Below are 18,323 nucleotides of genomic sequence, written 5' to 3' on the forward strand. Positions count from 1 at the left end.
TCTTACTTATTAAAATTGTCTGTTTGTCTTTCAGATACCTTCTTGAACAGAGAGATGTTGAAATCAATGTCCGAGATAAATGGGACAGTACCCCTTTGTGAGTGCTTTGGCCTTGAGACGCTCATACTGTTTGGTAACTTACACAGGGATTTAAGAAAAACTAAGGTCTTTCAGTTTTTGCAGCATTTCTCTATCCTTTCTATTTTTTGAAAAGAGAATGCTTTTTGTTATAAGTATTTTAAGTAATCTCTCCCAGGTTATATGTATGAAGAATACTCCAGTGTTTACCCCTCTGTCAACCTGGATGCTTTTCTTCTTTTGCAAAAATATGGGTAACAATAGTTTTTATCATTGCTTGAGAATGGCCATTTGAATAAGTTGCTAGAAAAATCCTGCTAATTTGAATTAGCCAGTAGCATGGAAACATTAATTCTCATAATTTTTTTTCAATTTATGTTTGGAGCTACATTATTTTCGAAGCAAAAGGACTGACATAAGGGGCAGGGTAGCATAAGGATCTGTAGAATTATACAATGTGATCAGTCACACCATGAATATTTCCATTTATTTGTTTTTAATGCAATTTAATACGTACTTGTGACTTCACATTGTCTTCATTGTCTACATAAGTCATTTTTCTTAACATGCTGCCTCAAATTTGCAAGTTTGGAGTTTGCAGAAAAATTCTTCAGTCATTGTTCACTTTGGTTCTAGTTAGCCATTTGCCAAATAAGAGTGCCAATAAACTAGTGCTCCTTTCTCTGTCAAGTTGACCAATTGCTTCCTATGGTTCTCGAAGATCTTCTTCACAGAAAGCAAAGCACATACTTTGTAAGCAGCTGTCTTTTGATTCCAAGCAGAAAAACTGAACATTACCAATTTGAGAAGTGGTGTATCTTAGCAAACATTTGGAGGACAGTGTATCAGAAAAGTTGTGTTTGCGAGCTTTTATGCTATAGCATAGACCATGACAGCAAGGTGAGCTGTCATGGTTAGTAAGGTGAGCTAAATGAAATACCAGCTAGATGGTACAAGGCATAAAGTGTGGCAAGCCGTCTGTACAGTGAGAAAACAAACACCCACTAGCACAGGGTTAATTTATTGTGAATGTGAATTTGATTGGCTTTGAAAATTGGGAGGAAAATAAGAACAGTTTTTAAGAGGGTGGTGAGAAAACATCTTATGTAAATTTATTTTGCATTAGTAGTGGTTGAAAGACAACATTGTGGGATTGGTGAGAATGTCTGTTGTCTATGAGGTAGGCAAAAATAACTTTATCCAAGTATCTTTCAGAAAATTGTGATTTCATCAGTCCTAAAGCAGTTGTTTTGGTTATCAGTCTGAATCTAGAAAAAAAACATAGTGGTTGTGCCTTAAAAGCTTAAGCAACTTCTGAACAACTTACTTAAACTTTGTTTTATCTTGATTCCTCAAGATGAGAGTAGGAAAAGGACTCTTATTGTAGAATGAATTATTTAGGAAAATTTGCTGGCTGTAATCTGGCTAGCTTTCTAGAGCCAAGAGACAAAATTTAAGTACGATACTTTTTGGAGTATAAGACCCCAAATAGGGTGGAAATGTCTATGCATCTTATACAACGAATACAGCCATTTTTGGCCTCCCGAAACTCCACCCTGCCTATTCTGTTTTTGCTAAAAACAGGATGCACAGAGGGTTTGGGAGGCCTGCAGAGTGCTTCTGGGAACTTTTTTTTTCTTGTTTTCCTCTTTAAAATCTTGGTGCATCTTATAGTCTGAAAAATATGGTATACACAATTCTGTATGTTTAAATCTAAGTCGAAATGCTTTTTCTCATAAGAAATTACTGCTTAAAATGTTTATTATTTAATGTGATTTGTTCTGCATAAAAGAGATGATCATTTATACTTCTTTAAAAAATTCAAATGTATCATTTTCTTGATTTGTTTATTGGAGATGAGTTCTTTCTTTCCAACTGAGGGAATATCAGATAATACATTATCTTCCATCGTGCGGCTATCCTGTTATACTATGTTTTTTCTCATAATGAGTTACTAAATAAACTATATGAGCTTGATCCTAAAATATGCAAAGCTAATACCAAATAGGCCACATTACGATTTAATATGATGTGTGAGCTCAGTGATACAATTAGTGAGAATGCTTAGGAACCAATATATATATATATATATATATATATATATATATATATATATATATATATATATATATATATATATATATATATATATATATATATATATATATATATATATTGCTACACTTGCATAATTCTAATCTTGAATTTTATTGGGAGTGTCATCCTACACTGTAGTGGATCTGAATTTTTTTTTTTATTTTAAAATTATTTGCATATACATATAACCAAATTAAACAGCTTTATGGAAATAAGCTTGACTTTGAAAGCTTGGTAATATAGGGATAATCTGTGGCAAAAGCAGCAACACTTTTGGCTATTTCAGTGCTTTATTGCGAGGATTAAACAATCATTAAGCAAATGCCAGGGTTTTTTAAGAAAACCCATTCATTTGAATGGGCTTTTGTTCCGCCAGAAAATGAGCAAAAACATCACAAATCACGTGACTGTGGAATTCACAATTGGACCTAAAGTTGACCTGCCCAACATGCAGTCAGGTGATCGCAGGAGGCATTGCACCACCCTTTACGACTGCTGGGAGTGCATTATGGGCTGTAAAATGCCCATTCTGTGGATGGTGTTACAACATAACTTTGTTGCTATCTTGGGTGCTTTAATAACAAAAAATCTAAATCACAGGAAATGATTGTTCCACTTTACTTTGCCCTGATCAGACCTCACTTGGAGTACTGTGTCTAGTCCTTAAGAAGCAAAGGGGAACAAGTTCAAAGGAGAAGGATACCAGTGTAGTGAAAGGCCAGAAAAGCAAGCCTACAAAGCAGTGGTGGGTTCCGGATCCCGTTGCAACCGTAGCAGTTGCAATGGGGCCCAGCGTCCTCCACATGAGATTTAAACTTACAGAATTGTGCATACCTTCCAACGACGCCTCCGCAAGCTTCCGCAACGCCCCAGCTGCTCGGCGGAGCGTTGTGCAGGCGCTGTATGCACTGTGCGCGGAAGCGCCAAAGGTTTTAAAGGACAGGTAGGGTGGGCGGGTGGGCCCTCTGGAACATTGTACCGGAAATGCCACCCGCAACCTACCACTGTTACAAAGAATGGCTAAAGGGTCTCAGGATGTTTAGCTCCAATTGAGAGGGAGACATTAAAACATCTTCCAGTGCCTGATCTCACTGTTCTTTTTTATAGATATTATGCTTGTCTCTGCGGACATGAAGAACTTGTGCAATATCTTCTAGCCAGTGGTAAGAAGACTGATATATTCTTCTAGAAATAAATATACTTTGTCACTTTATGCCCTTTAGACCTGGAGCTGTAAAGTCAGCTAATAATCTTGCTATGATGAAAACTATAGTTCCTTTCAATTTGTTTCTAACACCAAAGGAAGTCTTCCCCCCTTTTTGTTTATGGGTCTGAGTTTTTTTAGATGGTGGGAGAGTACTTGGTACATTTTATGTAACATAGTTTCTGTTCCATTTCATATTGATAAATCTAAAAGGGTAAACTAGATTAGAGGGAGATCTAACTGGACCAAGTTTTACACTAAAAATACATTCACTTTAAAAGCAAGCTAAAATGGCCAGCTGTTGTTATCTATGAAGTGGATAGTAGCAGAAATTCGAAAACCAAGAATACCTGCTTGGCATAATGACCCTCTAAACCAAACTATTCCTCACCCATGTCTTTACCCATATTTTCTTGAGAATTAATATATTCTTTACTAATAATTTGATTGCAAGTAAAATCTATCAAAAAGGAATGCAGTTAGCTGTATACAGTTCTTCTAACAGGAAAGTTTACCCGTGAAAATAGAAGTCAGACATTAAAACAGGAGATTGTGTTTTAAATCACAAAGCAGATTCATGTTCTAATACAGGAAGCTTTTCTTGGGGTGACTTGCTGCTTTTCTAAAATTAGGGATACAGATATAAGATATTTTACAGTTAAAAAATTTAACCGAAGCTGCATGTAGGCCAGCTACCTAGAAATGAAATGTAATGTAGTGGAGAGTATTATTATAGTATACACAACTCAATGTAATGACAAAATAAAATTATTTTAATTGTTTTTCTACATCTTTTATTCTGCATGTGAATTGATTTTTTTCTATTATTTCAGCCAAATAAAGTAGCCTCATGTAATATTCTAATATTTTGATAACTTAAATTTGTCCACTACAGGATTTCTGTTTTCATTTTATAATTTTATAATTCACACTCAATAAAAATGTACTTTCTCTAAAATATTGCTCCTTAGTCTTAAACGAGCTCTTTAAATGGATAACACTGCATGGAATTTAATTCTATTTCGTAAGCTTTTCTTTGGACCTAAAAAATTGCAGTGATATTTAACGACTCTATAGAAGTTATGTCGTTTCTGTCAGACACCCTTCCAAAAATAGTACTGATAAAAATGTGTTATATCATGTGGTACATGTTTACATTATGTAAACCTGATCTTACCTATAGGTGCAAAATGTGAAGCAAACACCTTTGATGGTGAACGGTGCTTATATGGAGCTTTGAATGATACTATTCGGCGAGTGTTGAAGGAATATAAGCAGATCACAGCAAAGTGCATGAAGAGGGACTACTATGATGCATTTCTTCAGCGGTAAAGAGATGTGTTCTGATGTTGGCAAAAGAGTCATCTTCAGAGGGGGCTGTATCATTGTCTTCTATTTCTTATCATGCCTTCCCATAGATTTTAAGTTATGGCACTCTGTTATATATAGAAGTATATGCATACTTTAGTTCTTCTCCCTAGCTGTCTGTTGCTCTTTAAAGAAGCCATACCTTTGCAGAGACTTGTCCAATATCTGCAGAGACTCAGAAAAATATGTCTTTAAGCTGAAGAGATGATTTGTGCCGTTACTGTGGAAGCCCAGGGAAAGACATGGCTTCTTTAAAGGCCTTTGGAGAGGATTAGGGCAGGATTTGATTGCCAGGAATTTAAGTGGTTAAGAAGATGGAGTGCGTAAAAAAGCTACAGTGGTGCTTAAAACTGTTCTTTCTTCACACATTTGTGACTGGTGTTATATCTTAAGAATTTATCATTCAGAGTAAAAAATACTGTAACAACACTACAATAAGAAAAATAAATAGGATTTATCAAATACAATATTAATAATGCTATTTTACAGCTTTAATCTTTTTCTTTGGGGGAAAAGGTTGTGATGTATCCTCTCAGTGCATAGAAATGTCAAGTTGAATTATTCCACACTGTTGTTGTTTAATCATGAAACTACTTTTCCCTCTCAATCTCCTTGCAGGCTTCTAGAACAGGGTTACCACAGTGACATTGTTTTTATAGTCCATGGGAAGTCTTTCTGTGCTCATCGATGTGTACTAGGTGCTCGAAGTGCTTATTTTGCAGAAATGTTTGAGACCAAGTGGAAGGGGAAGAATGTCATAGCACTGAAACATCCATTGGTAAGAAACCCAATCTTTGTTTTTTTTCTGAATGTTTTTACATTTGAGACTTTCTTACTTGTCATTTGTCAAAAACAGATCCCAACGAATTTTATTGCAAAGTGATGGAATTATGGGTCACCACTAAGATCATGCTAACAGAAGTATCACACTTTTCCACTTTCAGATACATTAATCTGCAGTGCAGGTGAATTCGAACTAGGAGGTACTGAAAACTGAGCCTCTGTTTTATATTTCTCTTCAGTATTTTAAAATGAAAGTGAGATCAGAAAGATGATCACTTTTTATTAGAATTAGGGGAAACCAGTTTCCCAACTCATTTTTCATGCCAAACATTCAGCCTTCAGCAAATGTTACCTGGGCACTTAATGTGTCCTCCTTAAGATGGCAAAAGTGTCAGCATAAGGAGTCTCTTATGCCGCCCTGTTGTATATTCCTAAATCTGACCCAACTGATTACGTAATTTGTAAATAGGTGGCTTTTTGCCATTAAAATTTAAGAGCTGAGGGGTTCTAAACTAGTTTGCTTATTTTTTTAGCCAGCCAACTCTGATCAAATTCAGAAAGCGAAAAAGTCTGCAAAAAGAAACAATATTCATAAAAGACTGGCCATCAGGTAGAGCAAAGTTATCCTTAAACATTCCTCTCAAAGAGGCCTATCCATCCATCTTAACTCAAGGCTTGGAGAAATTTAAAAAATGCTTGAATATGGACAAAGTGGGAGCCATGTGGATTTCTGGAGTGATGCGGGAGGGAGCTGTTTTAACAGGCAGATCCAGCAACAGAGTAATCCTGCTTTTTAGGTTCCCCATAGATGACCTTGCCTAATTAATGGAATCTGAAGCAAGCCAACTGTCAGAGTTCTCAGGGTGAGTGGACCCCAGAGGAGGCATATGGTCCCTTAAATTGCTAGGCCCTATGCCATGCAGAGCTTTGTATAACCAATAACATATTGAATTACAGCCAGAAGCCAAGTAGTAAACACTGCATCCCTTGTAGCAGGGGTGTTATAACCGTTTTGGACATAATGAGACTTGCCAATATTGCAAATCAGTCTGCATTTTGCACCAGCTGTAGCTGCCCAATTCAGCCAACAGAATTCAAGGCCCTGTTTACTTCCTAGTTTAGGTCTCATTTATATTATTATTTCTTTCAAAAGTTTGTATATAACTCATTTGTTCCATATACAGATCAATCCAGCAGCCTTTAGTTCCCTTCTGCAATACCTCTATACAGGTAAATCTAATGTGATATATTAAAACTATGGATTTTATTTCTTATTTGTAATAGGTTCTACATAAATTTCCTGTTGATATTTTCCTGTCAAAGTTTTATATTTGTTGGAATTTCTTGAAAGATTCTGGGAATGAATAGATCATGGATGTGCAGCTTTTTTTTTTTTTTGCTGTAGAACAGAATTAAATAGTGTGTGGATGTTCAGAGCAAAGTTGAATGTACATCATGAAACAAACAAAATGTTTAAAAGTTATATTTATGTAGTTATTTACCAAGCACATCTAAATTATATTAAAGTAACCAAAATATCTTTACAAACCCCAAGGCATGTTACAACTTTTGAGCATCCCTAATGTTTGGAAATTGAAAGTTGAAAAATTTGACGTGCCTTAGGACAGTAATGCTCTGATATCATTAAAGTGGTTTTCCAGTTTGTCATCATATATACTGTACATAAATAATTAGTAATAATCACCAAAGTGAATGTGGTTAGGATTTCCAGAAAGTTTTAAAAGGGGTTTTAAAGACAGTTTTTTTGTTTTTAAATATGTTCCTCATACACCTATGAAGATTTGGACAAATTTTCAGACATTTATTGGTGACATCCTGCCTAAGACATTGAAATTTAGTAGCATAATTTTTGGTAGTTTTAAAACTACCAAAGTCTATGATTTTCAATGGGAAAAAACAAGACATATAAAGGGTTAAAAGCAGTAAAAGAGTAGAATTTAGGCTTCATGCTAATAAAATTGTTTAGAAGATAACTTTAAGATACCCATATAACCTGTTTTATTCACAAAAGTATTAATAGGTGTTATTTTAAACCACAGGGTGGTGCTGGAGTTTTAGGTTTATAGCTATGGTTATATGGAGGGAGAGAAAGTGAGTTCAAAGGGCATGAGTAAACAATAACAGGGATGAATTGAAAGAATGAAGTGAAAGGATAATTAGCACTTTTCTTTTCTTTTCTTTACCAGGGTGTTTGGACATAGATGTAGAATATGTAAATGACTGCAAGAGATTGGCCAAACAGTGTCAGCTCCAAGATCTCATTGAAGACTTGGAAACCAAATGTAAAAAGGTGTATGAATTTGGTAAGCCTCCCAATCTTACTGTCATTCTTTATAGGAAAATGGAAAAGTAGCCATTTCTCCTATATTAATTACCAAAAGCAAATTTATCTATTTTACAATATCTAGTTTACCATACTAGAGTCGGTAACCAAACTGATCAAAGTCCAAAATAAGTCACTTAATTGCTCTGAAATATATCTATATGTGCAATATATTTCTAGCTCATGTTAGAAGAACATGTCAATAAAATATTTAGTATTTTAAAGTTTTGATATTTTTGGTTTTGTTCCTTTTAGTTTCTTCCAAGCCAGGCACCTGTGTAAAGGTGCTTACAATTGAACCATCAGGTGATTCACGGTTGCAGGAAGACCTCGCTTTGCTAGCAGAGTGTGCCTTGCCAGCTGAATTCAGGGTAGGGAGTGTTGCATTTCTCATTTCCATCTCTTTGATGTGTTCCTCCATTTGAGTAATCTAATAGAATTACATTTAGCTTAATAGTCTGCCAGATAATTATTTGACCACCTGTTTATTAGATCCAGGACCCCTCCCCCCTGAGCGAGTAAGGGTGTTTGGGAGATAATTTACAATAAGGTCTGCGCTGCGTTAACTGGCCTGGAAGAGAGTGGTGCCTTCAACGTTGTAAGAAACATTGGTGTGCCTTTTCCTTAAGAGAGTGCCTTTGAATCCAGCTATTCTGTACAATTTAACATCTTGTCTCCAATTGTCTCTTTTTAAGGAAGGTTATTGAGCAAGTGATTGGCTGCGATTGCAGAGAACCCTAGAGAAAGCAAATGATCTCGGTTTCAGTAATGTCTCGGGCTGACATTTAGCTAAGAAACAACCTTGGTTGTGATGGTTGATTATAGAGCTGGGTTAAGACTTATCATATTTTTCAGAGTATAAGACGCACCCTTTTCCCTCAAAGAAGAGGCTGAAAATCTGGGTGCATCTTATACACTGAATACAGCATTTTTGGCCTCCTGAAACCCCACCCTCTTCACCAAAATGGCCATGGAGAGTTTGTAGAAGGCTTTCAGAGAGCTACTGGGGGCTAGGGAGGACAGAAATGAGTGAAAAAATGGGCTGTTTTTTGCTCAATTTTGCCCCCCCCCCCCCCCCCCGGCCACCAGCAGCACTCTACAAGCATCCTAAAAACTATTCATGCCTTTTTAAAAAGGGGGCAATTTTTGTGAAAAACAAGCCATTTTGGGGAGGTCTACAACTTTTTTAAAAAAATTTGCCTCTTCAAAACCTTGGATTGGCTGTGGGGATTGGAAATTGGAAACAGTGTTTACAGCAACTCTCTTCCTTCATGGCTAGTTCCAATCAGTCCTGTGGAGTGCCATAGTTCAATACTTTCTCCCCTTGTGTACAACAATACATGAAACTGAGATCATCTGCCAGCATATTATCAACATGCTGATGATACCCAGTACACATTTGCATCGTAAGCTGGCCAAGTGATGATGTCACGGTCTTATTCCAGTGAAGGGATATTCCATATGGATCTGGATGAGAATAAAATAGCTCCAACTTAATCCTATCAAATTGAAAGGCTGTGGATATTGGGCTCCTTCAGGTCCAGCGTTTTTCCATCTCTACTCTTGTATGGGGTTGTATATCATATGTGATACGGGTCCTATTGGTTCCCAACGCCTGTCAAAGGTCAGGTGGCAGCTGTGCCCAAGGAAGTCTTTACATAGCTTCTTGTGCACAGTTTTGCCCCTTTCTCTATTGGGAAATCTTCAGACAGTCACTCATGCCTAATCACCCCATGGCTCAAATATTGGAGCATCCTGGACATGGAGCTCCCCTTGAAAAGCTCTTTTAAGCTTCAGCTGGTCCAAAAATCATTGGTGCTGGCAGTTTGTAGCATACCACGATATGCCCACATGATACTATTGTTTCACAAGTGACATTGATTGCCATTGTGCTTCCAGATGCAAATCAGTGTGTTGATTAGAAGCCCACATGGCATAAGGCCAGGTTATTTGAGGAACCACCTATCTTCCATGGTTTCTGTCCAACTACTGAAAGCTGGCAGAATTGACGCAGTCCAGATTTTTATGATTATTATTAAACAATGCCATCTGTCAGGATCAGGAACTATGTCTTCTCTGTCACAGTGTCTACCCTCTCAAAATGAAGTTCCCTTCAGAAATGTGTGTGGCTTCCACTCTGATTATTTCCAGAAGGCCTTGTAAATCTGGCTGTTCTACCAGGCCTTGGGATAGAACAGATGCGGTCCTCTTGCTAGATGGGTTTCTGCCTATATTATCACTGGATGCTGATCTTGTTCACTTGTATTGTTCTGTTTTATTGTTATTTGTATTGTATTGTGAACCACACAAAATTGTCTTGGAATCTGGCGGCACCTAAATCAAATCAATAAATAAAGGCTTTGAAATGTATTAGATAAAAAACCCCAGCCAGAATTGCTAAATTAGACATTATCTTTCTGCTGGCAGTCACACAAAAATCCTACTACTCTTCATGATATAATATAGTCCCAATCAGAAAAAAATATATTTGCCAGGGTATCCTAATAAATTATTCATAGGCAGGACTAAAATTCTATCACTTGTTTTTCTATAGTAATACAGTGGAGTTTGAGCCAGTATTTCATTGCTTCTAAGCTATATATTTCATATTTTCCTATATCTGCCAACTAAATTTTAGGAAATAAAATATGAAAATACACTAACTTGTAAATTTTACTAATCAAGATTCTTGGCCAAAAGATTATCTCACAAAATTGTTAAGGATTTTATTATTTTTCCTGTCCCATTACCCAAAGGTTTCCCAGACTGTAGGGAAAACCATATCAATGTGACTTTTTATTTATAGGCATACACCAACTATACTAGAGATTATAGTCCTGTGAGAAATTAAGTACACTCCATGTACAGTTTTCTTCCCATTTTTAATAAATGTAAACGTAACAATATTTATCTTCATTCATGCAGTATATAAAGATAAAAGTAATGTAATTGCATAAAAAGAACTATGAAGAATTTTGGAATCATTTATTCAACAAAAGTTTTTACAGACAATTCACTTCCTCCTGTACAAGAAGAATACCCTTGACTAATGGACACTTTTGGCAAAAACAACCTCAAATGGGTGTTTCTTTTAACTGTCTTATCAGTCTCTAATACTGATGGGGAGGAATTTTCTCACTTCTCCATGCAGAAAGTTTTCAGCTGTGTAAGATGAGTGGTTTCTCACATGCATAGCCAATTTCAAATCATTCTACAACATCTTGATGGGATTTAAAACCAGACTTTGACTTGGCCATTACAGAACTTTCCATTTCTTTATTCCTTGGGGTTTTTTACTGGAATGTTTAGGGTCGTCATGTAGCAAAGTTCTCATTTGTCCGAGCTCTAGTCTTCTGACAGATGGTCCCAGATTATTTTCAAGCATCCTCTGATACAATGAAAAATTCATAGTGGATTCTGTGATGATGAGCTTCCCAGGACTTGATGCAGCAAAGTAGCCCCAGATCATAACATTTCTGCCACCACGTTTTACAGTTGGTAGAAGGTTCTTCTGGTGAAATTCTGTCTTTGGTTTTCATCAAATATCCTCTGATGTATACTTTGGCCAAATATCTCCATTCTTGTCTCCTCTGTCCAAAACATCTTGTTCAAGAAGTCCTGGTCTTGGCAAAGACCAGGAGTAAACTTTAGTCTTGCCCTGGTGTTCTTTTTGGACGTTTTGGAAGTTTTCCCATGGCACACCTTCCATATAGATCTAAGTTGTGCAGCTCTATTTTTAAAAGTAAACTCCTGCACTTTGGTATTTGGGATGGGAATAATTGGTACAGGAGAGATAGTTAAAAAGGTAGTTTTGTTCTCCTCATCTTCTGCGCATGCTGATGGCCAATGTTTGGAGTTGGTCAAAGCCAACCGTCCTGTATACCAACCTGATGATGCTTCTTGGAGATGCACCCACATGACACCTAAGATTTGCAGATTGGGCAATGGGATGGGGGGTTGTTGGGAGGAGGGGGTTGGGCAAATGTTTGATATGTATGATTTCGTGCGTTTCTGCCTCAGATCTTGCTTTACTTCGCTGCTATCTTTTCATAACCAGTAAAAGTACTCTTAATTCTACAAATGGTGTTAAGTGGTTTCTTTCTTGGTTGCTGAAGGAGGTGTGCTTGACATTTTTGCTCTCATGCAAACTTACTAGGATGGTCTGACTGGGACAACTTGGATTTTGTTTGAAATCTCCATTTGTAGATGATCTTCTGGACAGGAGAATGATTAATGTCCAATTGCTTGGAATTCCTTTTAAATCCAATCCCAGGCCTATAGACGTCCATAATCTTCTTTCTGAAGGCTTCGGTGTTCTTTGATCTAGGCATGGTAATACTACACACTTCAACAGCAAAGAGCAAACAAACTAAATGTCTGAGATTTCAACAAGACGTATTCATCCTAGTTCTGATCATTTGCACCTGATCTGGTGCACCTGAGTCTGGTTCTAGATATTTGAGGTAATGATAAATATAGGTGGTATCCTTAATTTTTCCATGGACATTTGCATTTAGGTTTATTTAAATTACAGGATGGACTACAAAATGTAAACGGTGCAAGATATTTGTTGTATTTCCTTTAGTGGTATTGTTGAAGTGAAGATAAAATATCTGTATTTTGAAATATATTTAAAAAGTTGAAACAGCAAATCAAATGTCAAATGGGGTGTCCCAAAGGTGCTTTTTCACTGGACTTTCTTGTTTTTTCTTTGAAGACATTTTGCTTCTTGTTCAAGAAGCTTCTTCAGCTCTGACAGGATAGGGGGGAATGGAAGGATTTATATTCCTTGCAGACAGCTGGTAATTAGCATTCTTTTAGAGGGTATTTGAAGCACTTGGAGGTTTATCTGTGTCCTCAGGGTCACCTAAGTAGTATTCCTGGTTCTTGTCTTCAAAAGAAAAAAACAAGAAACTCCAGTTGCCTACTGAAAAAGCACATTTGGGACGACCATGACCTGGATGACTGAGAATCTCTACAAACATCAAATGGGGTGTACTGTTTTACTGTTTACTTTTAACTGTAGATAAATCTGTCCCCCAGATGGAGGAATACTGTAGGCATGCAGTTTAAGAACATAGACTGAATTACTTCCATCATGATAAAACACTGGTGAGAGCTAAGACATATCATATATAAAACTTTATGGCACTTTGGGTTCCAAAAGCATTAAAGGAAAGAAACATAAATGAGTTCATTTCATATAAGGGAGAAAAAGCCATATTTCTTAGGGTAAAGTTAAATAATCCTGATGGGTAGTTTACTTACTACTCATAACTGTATTTTTTACCTGAATTGAAAGCCTCATTTCATTTCACTTTTTTGTAGTATCTTGCAAAAGGCTTGCTATTGTCAATACTGCCAGCTCAGATTTTAGTAGCTATCGTGTTTGGTAGAGATGTTACTGCTTTCGGTGTCACTGAAAAAATACTCGTGGGTTCAGTCCAGCCTTAACCAAGAGCAAGTTTCAGTTCATTCTGCTCTAAAGACTTATTCTAGCCTTAGGAAAATAAACTTTGATAATTGGGGTTTGCCAATTCTGGATGCCAGACTTCAGTATTCTCTGTTTCCCTTTCCAATATACTGGCATGTTAGATATAGAAAAACTGTTATTCATTTTGTAATAATTGCAATATATAGTTGTGTGAGAGCTCTAGTGCTTCATACTGTCCCACACAGAGGTGGTATTCAGCAGGTTCTGACCAGTTCTGGAGAACCGGTAGTGGAAATTTTGAGCAGTTTGGAGAACCGGTAAATACCACCTCTGACTGGCCCCACACCACCCGAGTCCCAGCTGATCAGAAGGAAATGGGGATTTTGCACTAACCTTCCCCTGGAGTGGGGAGGGAATGGAGATTTTACAGTATCCTTCCCCTGCCACACCCACCAAGCCATGCCATGCCACACCCACAGAACCGGTAATAAAAAATTTTTGAATCCTACCACTGTTCCCAAATATATATGACTTTCACTCTTATTCCAAAGAAAAGTTGCCAAGGTTCCCACTGCCTTTGGGAAAATGTGTGGCAGAATATTGAAGCCTGAGCACATGCCAAATGAAAGGACTCTATAAAGTTGCACACATCCTTTGACGGCATGTGGATTATATTGATGAGCATTCCAAACTCCGGCATTATGTGTTTTTAATTCTATGTTAAATCCTTTTCAGATTTTTCTGCCGTCCCCCTACATTTTTGGCTCTGTTAACAAAAGTAAACTAATAAAACAAGGAACTCATAAAGAGCTTTGGTCTGCAAATCTAAACATTGGAGCAAAATATTCTGATTTGCTATAAACAGAAAATTTACCATATGTCATTTTTATACCGTTTCCTGTTAGACATTTTTTATTGTATATGCCAGGTGATCTCTGCTGGCCCTTCTTATGTATTCTTCTACCATGTTTCCCCCAAAAGAAGACCCAGTCTTATATGGGGGGGGGGCTCCAAAATAAGCATGAGGGCTTATTTTTGGGGATGTCTTTTTTCATGTATGGGAGGCGCACTTCTGCTTGCTCACGGCCACAATGGAGCAGGATGTCTTGTGGTGTGCAAGGTCTATGGCCATGAGGCAGGGGTTGGAACTGTCCCATGTGCCCCACATTGGATTACCTCAGGGCCCCCACAGCCAGGCCGCCCATATCCTGACACCTTCTCTCCTCACAGCAGTGGCTCCAGCAGGTCTGCCAGTCCTGGGAACCCCACTTCTTCTGCTTGCTTGTGGCTGCAAGGAAGCAGGAGGCCGAGATACGTGCTGGTGCCATGGCCATGAAACGAGGCAGGGGGATGAAGCTGCCCCATTTGTTCCACACAAGCTTAGCACATGGCCTCTGGAGCCAGGCATCCATGCCCCAACACCTGCCTTGCCTTGTGGCCATGGCACCAGTGCGTCACTCAGCTCCTACTCCATTGTAGCCACAAGCAAGCAGAAGAAGTGGGCTGGTAGCCATGTGGGCTCCTGCTTGGCGTGATTGCTAGTGCTGCTACTGTGAGGCAGTTGTTGGGACATGGATTGCCCGGCTGCAGGGGCCCTGACGTAACCCAGTGTGGGACAGGTGGGGCACCTCCAACCCCCCAACCTACCTCACCTTGTGTTGGCAGCACCACAAATAGCCAGACAGAGTGGCTAGCTGGCTGCGTAGGCTCTTAAGTAGGGCTTATTTTGAGATAGGTCTTATATTAGATGTGTGAAAATAATGTTAGAGCTTATTTTCAGGATAGGGCTTATTTTCGGGAAAACATGGTAATAGAAACACTTTCTTTTTCATTTATTTCTCCTGTTGTTTGATTCGAAGGGATAGAATAAATATCTTCATTAGGTAAAGCATGTAATAAAGCAAGTAGCTTTGAATTATCACATGAGTATAAAGGTTGATTGCTGATTGCATTAACGGCATTTAATGTACAATGGAAATAAAGCATACATGAAAGGAAAAGGAATGCCTAGCAAATAGTTCAACACAAATCAAGGCTTCAACAAAGTATGAATAATGCTGGTTTACAGCTCATTCGACTTTCTGAGAGAGTCAACGTAGATCTCATAGTCTTACATAGACTGTAGATCTATGATGCAACAAAGAGTACAGGTTTAAAAATCTTAAAGGCAGCAGTTTTAGGATTATAGCCAAACTGCTCTCTTAAGCCCAAAGAGCCAAGGGCATTATTTGATTTACTGAATTATTCTAAGAAATGGAGTGGTTGGAGAGACTTGGAATGTCACTGGGATTAAGGTAAAAAGCAAGTCTGATCAGAGTTTAGATTTAATCCTGTGCCATGGTGATAAAAGTGGTAAAAAGGCAATATTTCTCCTATCATGTGTTGCGTTATGTATTTGAATATATAATTGTATATTATGCATAAACATAATTGTGCATTTATGTCATGTAATGTTATTAAATATACGGTCAGATGTTAAAGTTGTTTTATTTCTGTTTTGTGTATAGGTAGGTTTTGGAGAATTGCCTTTTGATAGCACCGACAGCTTCAGTAGTTATCCTGATCTGTGTTTCCGAGTGTCAAATTACAGTTTCCTGTGTCACAAGGTATAGGGTGCATTGATTTGATTTGAGTCGATTCTTGTTGTATTCCTAAATATTAAAAGATCTTGTATAGAACCAATGATACCCACTCATTTATTTATGGGACATCTTGTAGGAAATTTCCAGAATAGGAATGTGCTATCAGAAAGAGTAAATGATTACTTATTAAACTTATATGTCTCCCAACTTTCAACGAGTCTTGGGGGCTCACAACAACAAGTTACAATAAAGTAAATAAAACAAAAAATAAAGATTAAAGATGGCAGGCATGATGAATTTTGATCTTTAAAAAGTTTGGGATGGGTAACTTGTCACAGACCCCTTTCTGGATCCTGCTCCTTGCCTATTTTAACCAAGAAGATTCCATTATTGTGTCTGTGTATGTGTGTGTTTATACAGATATGCATCCATACACATACAAATGCATACACCTACATATTCTTTCTCTTTTTGAAGGCATTTTTCTGTGGCCGAAGTGACTATTTCAAAGCCCTTCTGGAGGACCACTTCTCGGAGAGTGAGGAGCTACAAACCCAACCCAGTATCCCTGTGGTGACTCTTCACAACATTTCAGAGGAGATCTTCATCAGAGTTCTCTATTACATCTACAGTGATGACACAGAGGTGAGGCTGGGTTCCTTCTCTCTCAGCATGAGGCCCTTTAGACTATTCCTTCTAGCAAGGATGACAATGTTATAGAGCAAAATAAACGTATCAGAACCGGCAATGTCTGATGCTTGCTGCACTTTTATGAAGATCAATAAAAGTATCCATTAAATTAAGGTAACATAATCTCTTCCATCCTTTTTTGATTCTCTTAAAATATTTCTCTACCTTTCTGCAATTTTTGTGATTCTTGGCTGATTTACCATTTTTTGGCTTGTATTTTACTTGAGACTTTATTAATAAAAGACATATTGAATATAATTATTTTTTTTGGTTAAAAGGAAGTGACTTATTAAATTTGTTCTGTTTCCTGGATTCCTGCCCCATATATACAATGATTTTACAAATCCCTCCCCACCCTTATGGGTGGCATGTGTCTTCCTCCATTGAAGGTCCTCTAGCAGAGACCTGGGAGTTTGAGGGTTCTGCGCAGTGTCTTAACTGTCCCTAGCAATGCAGTTTACTGGACAAGGGAGCGCTGATGTCAATCCTGGGATCTGTTGGGAGCCATACTCTTCCCAGTTTAGGAGTCACAGTCCCAAATGCTTGTAACACCCCTGGGACCTTTTTGGCCTTTACTTTCACATATATCTTTTGTTTCCCTATACATGGAGAATACGTGTGTGTGTGTGTACATATGTGTTCTGACCCCCTTCGTTCCACACCAAAGCACACTCCGAGTCAGAGATAAATTACGGCATCTAATTAACAGACAAACAGGTCCTTGGCAGCAACCCGGCACAAACAGGCTTGGGCAGCAATAAACACAGATAAAGCTTGGCAGCAATCCAGCTTGCCAAGTTCATACAAAGTTCTCCGACATTCGATTCTGTGATGACTTCTGCAAAGAGGGGCGTGTGCACAAGTAGCCTTTTTATAGTCTGGAGAGGAGCCTAATGACCACCAGCTGAGTGCAATTACCTGTAATTGCGTAATTGTTCCTGACGCCTATTATCTCTTCGATGCCATGCATCCAGGAAGAACTCACTACTGGCTTCCGGCTCACTCTCCCTTGTCTCCTCCCCACTGGTACAAGGCTCAGGTGCCTCCTGGTGGCCAACCAGTCTCTCTGCGCCCTGCTCGGAGTCGGAACCCTGTCCAGGGTCCTCCACATCCTCCAGAGCCGACTCAGAGGGCCCCTCGCTGTGGGAGTCTGGTGGCAGCTCAAACGGTTCCTGCTGGGCCACAACACATATGTATACACAACATTCATACACACACATGCATATATTGACACATGTTCATTCTTTCACTTTTGAAAGTGAAATTTTCACTTTCAAGGAATATTTTTGTAAATTATATTGTTGACTCAACAGGAAAGATGGGCGAAAAAAAGTCCTAGAACCAAAAACTTGTGATTGCCAAGAATAATGTAGGGATGTATCCATAAAGCAAGCAGGAGTTGAGCTCAGTGGAAAAGTGACATTACAGAAGCCTGATAGTGCACAGAGTGGTCAGTTTGCCAGTAGAGGGCAGTATACAGTTAGCAAACTGGCCAGAGCTAAAAATAGTTTGTGCTGTTTTTATGCTGCATTTTCTTGTCGCATATTGTGCAAAGTCTTGGTTGCAGCTTTAGAATTTAGAAAATTCTTAATGGAACTGAACTCTATAGCATAGATGCTCTATTTTCTCTACCTCATTCTGACAGTTGAGTTCTGAGAAACTTGATAACCAGGTATTTTTCACAGATAATGATGAATTTGTTTAATAAGAATTCTTCAAAAAGGTAGAGGATATGAAACAATA

General features: G+C 38.1%; 1 protein-coding gene across 2 annotated transcripts in view; it reads left to right on the forward strand.

Moving 5' to 3' along the window:
* ABTB1 (ankyrin repeat and BTB domain containing 1) overlaps positions 1-18,323 on the forward strand; it is a 30,323-nt gene that overhangs the window by 2,824 nt on the left and 9,176 nt on the right. Inside the window, exons 2-10 of one of the 2 annotated variants that reach the window (XM_014054727.2) lie at positions 35-97; positions 3,283-3,338; positions 4,563-4,707; positions 5,366-5,525; positions 6,715-6,760; positions 7,738-7,854; positions 8,130-8,245; positions 15,816-15,914; positions 16,368-16,535. In XM_014054727.2, the coding sequence (XP_013910202.2) occupies positions 35-97; positions 3,283-3,338; positions 4,563-4,707; positions 5,366-5,525; positions 6,715-6,760; positions 7,738-7,854; positions 8,130-8,245; positions 15,816-15,914; positions 16,368-16,535 (970 nt within the window). Of the gene's footprint in view, positions 1-34; positions 166-3,282; positions 3,339-4,562; positions 4,708-5,365; positions 5,526-6,714; positions 6,761-7,737; positions 7,855-8,129; positions 8,246-15,815; positions 15,915-16,367; positions 16,536-18,323 lie in introns of those variants that run through there. The other variant, XM_087708978.1, reaches the window with a different exon arrangement.

Source organism: Thamnophis sirtalis, unplaced genomic scaffold (genome assembly GCF_051295495.1).
Source record: "Thamnophis sirtalis isolate CommonGarterSnake01/CBP01778 unplaced genomic scaffold, rThaSir2_p1.2 scaffold_3, whole genome shotgun sequence".
NCBI lineage: Eukaryota > Metazoa > Chordata > Lepidosauria > Squamata > Natricidae > Thamnophis > Thamnophis sirtalis.